Source organism: Pangasianodon hypophthalmus, chromosome 5 (genome assembly GCF_027358585.1).
Source record: "Pangasianodon hypophthalmus isolate fPanHyp1 chromosome 5, fPanHyp1.pri, whole genome shotgun sequence".
Classification (NCBI taxonomy): Eukaryota; Metazoa; Chordata; class Actinopteri; order Siluriformes; family Pangasiidae; genus Pangasianodon; species Pangasianodon hypophthalmus.
In genome coordinates, this window is record NC_069714.1 from 25471032 (window position 1) to 25479729 (window position 8698).

At 39.6% G+C, this 8698-nt stretch overlaps 1 protein-coding gene across 5 annotated transcripts in view; it reads right to left on the reverse strand.

Moving 5' to 3' along the window:
- The window catches only part of dip2a (disco-interacting protein 2 homolog A), a 123255-nt gene that overhangs the window by 24435 nt on the left and 90122 nt on the right, over positions 1 to 8698 (reverse strand). For 4 of the 5 annotated variants that reach the window (XR_004578269.2, XM_026947278.3, XM_026947286.3 and 1 more), the window contains exons 7-13: positions 8146 to 8265; positions 6159 to 6356; positions 5962 to 6053; positions 4771 to 4881; positions 3253 to 3376; positions 1239 to 1348; positions 358 to 460 (exon numbers count right to left, since the gene is read on the reverse strand). Coding sequence is in view for 4 of the 5 variants with exons in the window: in XM_026947278.3 (XP_026803079.1) it covers positions 358 to 460; positions 1239 to 1348; positions 3253 to 3376; positions 4771 to 4881; positions 5962 to 6053; positions 6159 to 6356; positions 8146 to 8265 (858 nt within the window). In the remaining variant the exon portion in view is untranslated. The remainder of the gene's footprint in view (positions 1 to 357; positions 461 to 1238; positions 1349 to 3252; positions 3377 to 4770; positions 4882 to 5961; positions 6054 to 6158; positions 6357 to 8145; positions 8266 to 8698) is intronic. The other variant, XM_053234619.1, reaches the window with a different exon arrangement.

Genomic DNA, 8698 nt, shown 5'->3' on the forward strand with positions numbered 1-8698 from the left:
TTATAAAACAAATGCACGGCATTGAGTCCATCTTAACATCACACACACAGCCAAGTCCAGCAGGCCATCATTCAGTGCTTCATGTCCCATGTTCTACTGGCAGAAAAATGGAAAACACCAATATTTCTGTCTGGGAGCAGAAATTAAGCACTGCACAGCATAGCACACTCACGCTACAAAGAATTTACAGCATCTGATCAGAGTTTGACCATCTGACTATGGTTCGAGTTTTGCTGGTCAAGAAAACATGGAGGAAGGAAATTAGGGTCAAGCTGATGTCTCTCTCCCAGTCTCTCTTCTCTTTCTCTTGGAGTGAAGGTGTGCAAAATAAGCATAACTCTGGATTTACAGACACACCCTCGGTGTACCCGCAGGCCTGCGTCAGCGCATGGCAGTGAGCCAACATGGCAGCGTGTGACACGGTGATGCCCATCGTGCTGCCTTCCTTACTCGTCTTATACTGCAGAAACAGAAAACAGAAATCAGTTCCAGAGGCGTATTATCTTTGTAGCAAGGAGCACTGAAGCTCTTCATGGTGGCCCAACACCTAGGTCTAAATCCCTAACACAATACATTTAATCAACTAGCAAATAAACAGTGGTGTTGTCCTGACTGTCAGTATTTCTACTGGTGCTAATATTAAGCGGGCACCAAAAAGCATACAAATGGGAATTTTGGTTCTGGACCGTTGGATGCACAAAAAATACACAATTCCAATTTTCTAGAGCCAAAGGTTCAGGTGCAAATGATTCTGGGCTTTATTAAGTCAAATCAAGTGGGTTTTTGTTGCCATTCCTCTATATAGCTTGTATACATTGGAAGAAATGGCGTTTCTCCAGGAGCATGGTCCAACACAACAGTACACAAGACCACACAAAGTGCAAATACACAATAGTGTGAGATGATACAGAAAAATAAATACACAGAATATGGGTTGTGACTGTAAAGTTAGTAGTATAGCATGTGTGTTATTTCCATCATTACTTTATAACACTAAGATTGTATGTTACAGTAAAAAAAATATATATATATCTATTTCTGGACCAGTTATTCCAGCTTTCTTGCATTTACTTTAACTTTTACAAAGTAAAATATCTTCGAAACCCTACAGACCTGACAGAAAGTTCTGATGCAACACATAAGGAATGTTGCTCAAGCTGCATGTCACAGTGTACTAGTGGTGCTAAACTGGGATAGATAATGACACACACACACACACACACACACACAGCACTTACCTCAATGTAGGCTGTCTCATTGCTGCTGTCTCTGATTGGAGGATTCCAGTCTTTAGGGGGTTTAACAACGTGTTTCCCATCAGTAACAAACCACAGCAAACGTGGCCAACCTGCACACACACACACAAACACACAAACAATTGTTTATACACAGACTATAAATGACTAATAAAATTATTTGAAATTATTATACTTCAATATTAATATTTTAAATGTTAAAAGAATTCACATTGACACACTCAGTCATACTTAATGGCAGCTTGGAGCAGCCAATTCATCTGTCATGTTTCTGGAAGTTCAGAGGAAACTAGAGAACCCAGAGGAAACCCACATAGACACAGGGAGAACTTATGAAACTCCGCACAGACAGTAAATCGAGCTCAGGATCAGTCATTGTTTATTGTTCATCTTATCATACAGCACAAGCAGATGTGGAAGCATCTTCGATTGGAGCATGAGATTCAGAGCTCAGCGTAGTACATTGGGCGTAGTACGTCAAGACCAGATGACGTTTTTCCAATCTTCAAGTGTCCAGTTTCGGTAAGCCTGTGTCCACTGCAGCCTGAGATTCCAGCGGTCTTCTGCTGTTTGGGCCCATCTGTCTTAATGTTCAACGTGTTGTGTGTTCTGAGATGCTTTTCTGCTCACCGTGGTTGGCAAAAATGCTTATTTCAGTTACTTACTGTCAGCTTGATCCAGTCTGGCCTTAACCTCTCTCATCAATAAATCATTTCCGCCTGTAGAACTGCTGCTCACTGAAAGTTTTTTTTTTTTTTCGTTTGGTTGGTTGTTTTCTGCACCATACTTTGCACCAACTTTAGAGACAGTTGTGCATGAAAAGAGATCAGCAGTTTCTGAAATACTCAAATCAGCCCATCTGGCACCAACATCCATGCCACAGCGATCACATTTTCCCCCATGCAGATGTTAGATAAACATTAACTCTAGCTCTTGACCTGTATCTGCATGATTTTATGCATTGCCCTGCTGCCACATGATTGGCTGATTGGATAACTGCATGAATGTGTGTGTGTACAGATGTTCCTAAAAAGTGGCCGATGAGTGTATATGTCTAAACGTTTGTGTGGTCTGGGTTGAAATCTAGACTCCTAGCCTGAATTACTGTCCCAGTCCCCATTCTCTATACTGAATATACATCAAAAATACATGACTTTGTTCCTGTTAGTAATAATAGTTTCACGTTTAAATTGTTATATGCACATTACAGCTTCCTGATGTTTGTTCCCCTGACTTGTCAGACCAAATATGCGTCCTTGGGACTGGATAATTCAGGATAATTCTAAATTATTCTAAAAATGATCTGAATTTCTCTAAATGATTCTGAATGATTCTTACCAATGATGAATGATTATGAATGAGCCTAAATTATTCCAGATGCTTCTGAATCAATTTGAATGATTTTTAAATACATCAATTTTGAATTATTCTGAATGGTTCAATGGTCATTCTAATTGATTGACAATAATTATGAATATTTCTGAATGAGTCTGAATAGTTTTGAAGGTCTCATGATGCCTCTGAATGATTGAGAACATTTCTAAATATTGTTGAATGATTCTAAACGATTCATTACGAATAACTGTGAATGAATGATTCTGGCTGGTTAGGAATGAATCAGATTCATTATAATTGATTCAGGATTATTCTGAATGACTTTAAATAATTCTAAAATTTTTCAAATGATTCTGAATAAGTATGAGCATTTCAGGATGTCTCTAAATTTTGCTGAATGACTCTGAATTCTGAACTATTGTGAAACAGAATGTAACTGTGAATGAATTACTCCAGCTGGTTCTAAATGAATCAAAATGATTCTGAATCACTGAGAATGATTGCGAGTGACTGAGAATGATTCTGAATCACTGAGGATGACTCTGAGTGACTCAGCAGGATTCTAAATGACTCAGGATGATTCTGACCACTCTGACCAATCCTAAATGATTCTGGGTGATTCTGAACTGGAAAGAAATCATTTTTTTTGTGGTGTACTGACCTTTAAACGTGGCCACCTCTCCAGTGTGAGCTTTAGGAAGGCCTTTCTGACACACATCAGTAGTTAAAGCCAGAGTCACACCACAGCTGCCTAGGAGAAACCCGATCTGCTGACTGCCCGCATCCTGCATACAGAGAGAGGGAGAGAAAAGAAAGACATTGAGAAGGTCAAACCTTCAGAGTCTTGCCAACAGAGGTCTCAATTCTGCTTTACAGAAACACAGTAAACTCAGTTAGACATAAAGTCTGGAGAAAAGCAGTGTGAGCTCTGCTCATTTACACTTCTGTTCGACTCATATCACACTCTCACATAAACGTCACCTTCAACTGTATCTTTCTCTCTCTCTCTCTCTCTCTCTCTCACACACACACACACACACACACACACACAAACATATCAAAGCTGGGCTGGAGCTGTGCCGACATAAAATCTCCCCTCGCCCTTTCTGTCGTCTGAGAGGAAGACGAGGGTGCGAGCAGTCTGTTTAACAGCAGTTGCCAGAACACCAGCAGACAGACAGCAGAGAACCTGGCAAAAAATAAATTATATGCCTTTGGGCAGAACGTTTCAGAGCACCAGCAGCGATTCCACCTGCACACAGTTTGGCACCAAACTCTTACAGACATTTTTTTTTTTATTTAGTCATTTGGCAGGCACTCATATTCACTTACAAAATGTGCAAACAGCTGAAGCTACTTGGAGAATAAGTACAGTTTCATAACCTGAAAAACTAGAAGCTAAATGGTGGTATGGAAGAAAGTGTATTAAAAAAACACAACTAGTGCAAAAGTGTAAAGAAGGAAAAGAGGTTAGATCATCCTGTTTAATGTAAGACCTGAGGTATCCTTCAAATCCCTGTCTTATGGGGCAGTAGTCAATTTGTTTGCTTGTTTATTCATTCGATTGACGAAATTCAGTCAGATCCTTTTTTAATTAAAAAAATACTTCTCAACCTGCTCTTGCAATGCACTGCTTCAATGCCAGACACAATATTGTATATATATATATATATATATATATATATATATATATATATATATATATATATATAATTTTTTGATGCATCCTAAAACCATGGATCTCAAAGTGAAGTATAGCCATAGGGGTCAGCAATTTTATGCATTTTGTTATACTGACAGAAATTACAATTATTTATAATAACTATAAATAATTTAAAATGAAATTTAATGATTTTTTTATTAAAATGCAAACATCAGAAATAATAATTAAAACAGACTCCCAGGCTCCAATAAAGAGCCAAATATTATTGTACAACTTTAAATAATATGCGTAAAATTTGATTAGTTGGATTATGTTCGTAAAATAATTCTGTACTGAGGAGATCAGAAAAGGGAATCCTGGCTCCAAACAACCTAGAAAACCTCTGATTTAAAGCAAAAGTACAGGTCCAGTTGATGCATACAGAGTTATACACACTTTTACCTGCAGAGGGCAGCAATGTGCCACACACACACAGAGACAGGTAGCAAGTGTGTGTGTGTGCGCGTGTGATGTTACCTTTCGTGTAAGTGGCACCTCTATGGGCACAGGCACTAACTCTGCCAGGAGACAGCCATAAAATGCCACCATGAACATCACAGGGTCGTTGTTGGGGAAAACAAGGGCGACCTGAGCAAAATGAGACAAGACACAGAGTAATCACTGCACACATAATAATCACTGCATTCTGCTTATATCAAACCTTTAAAGGAAAAGTTCAGCTGAGAATAAAATGACAGTTTCCCCAGATGTAGCTGATCAAACATGGTGCCATGAAAAAAAATTGTATGAACCATCTATCCATCCACCACATCCGACTAATAAATACAGTTTAGCATATCTCAACCCTCACAAACTCAGCAATACTGTTTGGACCTAAATAGGAATAGAGCTAAAAAAAAAATAATAAAACTTTACGTAGCAATTTACCAAAATAGGAATGGACCTGAGGTGCGGAAACTTAATTTACTTCCAGCTGAAAAGTTCATTTTGCTTCATGCTAAGTTCATTGAGGTAAACTGTGAACCACGAGAGCATGAGTACACAGAAAACAACACAGCACTCATCTCTGAGGAAGAAAAAACTAAGGAACTGATAATTATTAAGTAGAGCTTCACTATTTAATTAATGGCACCCACAATTGTAAAAAACAAACAAACTAGCTAGCTAGCGAATTATCAAAAATTTTGCTAGTTAGCTAAACATCTAGTGAAAACTCTGCTCATGGCCATGTTTAAAATAAATAAATGAATAAAAATACACATGGAAATGTAACAATATTATTCAATTTCACCTTCCAACTTTGGCCCATGCCTCATACCCGAGTCTGATATTGACGTCTGGAGGAAAAAATGATTAAACTAGCTCTATCTAAGTAGCTCTATTTGTCCATTTTTATAGATAAGTGTGTCATATAGTATTAGACACCACATAAGCAAGTCTATGAGATATTGAACAGCTCAACATGGGATTTGAGTGTGTCGTGTTTTAGACAGCAGTGTACACAATGCTAAACTATAGGCTACAAGGTTCTCTAACATGTTAGCTCCATTAGCCTTGTAGCTCCAGGGTAAAACTAAAGACTCAAACTTCAGACATAAGGCATGTCTTAGCTGATTGACTTGGCCTACATTTGGAGTAAATTTTATTTTATTTTTAGACAAGCTGTTCCTATAATGACTGCTCATGGTGATGAATGAGATGTCCCACCCTGTCCCCAGGCCGCAGCAATGGTTCATTCCGGGAGCTGAGCTTGTTCAGAAGTGTGTATGCCAGTTTCTGACTGCGTGTCCATAACTTCCCTGAGACACACACACACACACACACACACATAAATGACACTTTTATATTATTATAATGATCCTATTTCATTAATACACCATTGTCTCATGGTTAATATTGTGTACCGTATGTGAGGGTGTAAAGGGGTTTGCCCGTGTTGTCCAGTGATGTGAGACAAGGACTTTTAGGATGTGTAGTGCCCCATCGCTGCAGAGAGGCCAGGAGAGACGGCAGCCGTTTTGTCCCCACGTCTAACAGCTCGCCAGACAGAGGAGTCATCTGGACCCCCTCCGGTTTGGGCTGGTTAGGGTCTGGCTGCTGGACTGCAAAGAGAGATAGAGAGGGAGAGAGAGAGAGAGAGAGATAGAAAGAGAGAATTAACACACTAATTTATTTTTTCATCTTCATTAAGAGCTTTACCCTGGTCAGGGTCACGGTACATCTGCAGCCGATGCCGGGAACACTAGAAAGGAGGCGGGAATACACCCTGGATGGAATGCTGGTACAATGCTGGTACCAACACACACACACACATACACACACACACACACACACACACATTAACATGTTCGTGTTTATTTATTCATATTAGTGTTAATATTGTTCACATGAATACACAAATGAGTTTTTTTATTATTCCTGAATATTATCAGCTTTATCAGCTTTAGCAAAACTGAACCAGATCCAGCTACTGAACTGCACAGTGAAAAGATGGATGGATACATTGACAGAAGAATGGATGAATTACACCATGGATGGGTGGGCAGACTGACAGAGGGATGGACTGATAAATGGATAGATGAAGTGATAAAAGGATAGATGGTTGGATGTGTCAGTAAAGTAAAGAGGCTGGGTGGAAAGAGAGTGATCTGAATGGTTACGGGGTAAATGGATGTTTGGATGGAAAATGGGTGGATAGATAAATGACAGGATGGATGCATGATGGATGGATGGATGGATCCTCATTAGATTGATCTATAGTACAGAATCTGTACTATGAATGAATGAATTGACATAGGTCAGAGGTTTTGTCGAGACTGTTGGATGTACGGATGTAGTGATGGGTGGAGTGATCATTGGAAGGATGGATTAGTGAATGAATTACTGGATGGATCGATGGTTTAGTAAATGGATGGTTGGATGGATAGATAAATACAAAGAAATGCAATACTGTATATCAATAAAATGCAAAGTGAAAGTGTTGAGGGAGAGAGACAGAGTGAGAGACAGAGTTCACAGTGTCTTTGAACTGTTAACTGTTGTGCTGTTATTTATGTCATCCTATGAAAAGATTAGATGGCCTGTGGCTGGAAACAGCTGTGTGTGTGTGTGTGTGTGTGTGTGTGTGTAAATAAACAGTGAAAGATGAAGGTGAATGAAAGAAGCAGGGAGAGCAGACGACTGATTTATTTCAAATGCCACTCAGCTAAGTGAACTTTACATCACACACACTCTACCCTATATGTAACTCCAACCATCTTTTCAAAACAACGTGAGATGCTTTGGAGTTAATGTGCATGACCAAAACTACACGAATGACCCATGTTTGCTGCTGACTAGCTGCTACTGTAGCGCATGACCCACGCTTTGTTTACGGGGGCGGGACGTATCTTAAAGAGCATTTGACTGGACAAAAATTTCCCTGAATTCAAAATGAGTAAATTCTTTGTTTCATAAAAATTATTTTCAGTATATACTGGCATATTTATCTTCACAACGGCAAGAGGCAGACAAGACCAAACACCACTAAAACACCAATTTTGATTTCATGGCCACTTCAAGACAGACATTCCCAGCTGCATGTGTGACAGGCGCGTGCGCTGTTTACACTCCAACCCCACAAAGGTAACAAACTAATACAACAACACACCTTAATATCTCTATGTATTGCTAGGGGAAAAATTGAGACGTGTGCTAGCACATGACTAAAAGTTACTGGCACCAAAGGTCTAGGGATTAAACTATTCAATAGCTAAAGCTAGTCCCTGTTGTATTCTTCACCAGGCTAAGCTTCCTCTCCGTGCCAGTGCTAAACCTCCTGCAGCCCAAAGCAAAATTCAGTTTGGGGAACTCTTAGTTTTTTCCTAGATAATGCATTTCCTCTCAACCTACCATCCAGGAGCTCCTCGAAATCGTCCACGAAGAACTCACACAGCGGCGGTCGTTTGGGTCTCTTCAGTGTGTTCAAGAGCTGCTGGATTTTAGACGAAACACGACTGTTCACAGGGACACCTTCAGGTGAAAGAGAGAGAGACAGAGACAGAAGGAGAGACAGAAAGAGGGATGGAGGAGATAAAAATGAATGGGATGAGATGAAAACATGAAGGGACGCCAGGATGCTTTCACATCACGGCCTTTCAGTTACATCAAGCCAGAACAACCTTAAGAGTCATTCTGACGCTGTGCTTGGTAGACACTTGGCTCCGCCCACTGGGAGCTCTCGGGCTGTCTGATTGGATCAGCTTTGATTAGACTACGCTGCCTGGCAACAACCTGCTACCAAGTGAAGGGATGAGCTTTTTTTCATGAATGGAGAATGTATCAACCTGTCCACTGCATAGCACAAAATACATCAACATATGACTAGTAATAATGTAACCATTACATGTATTCTATCACTATATTATCAATAATATATGAATATATATATATTATAGTATAGCAA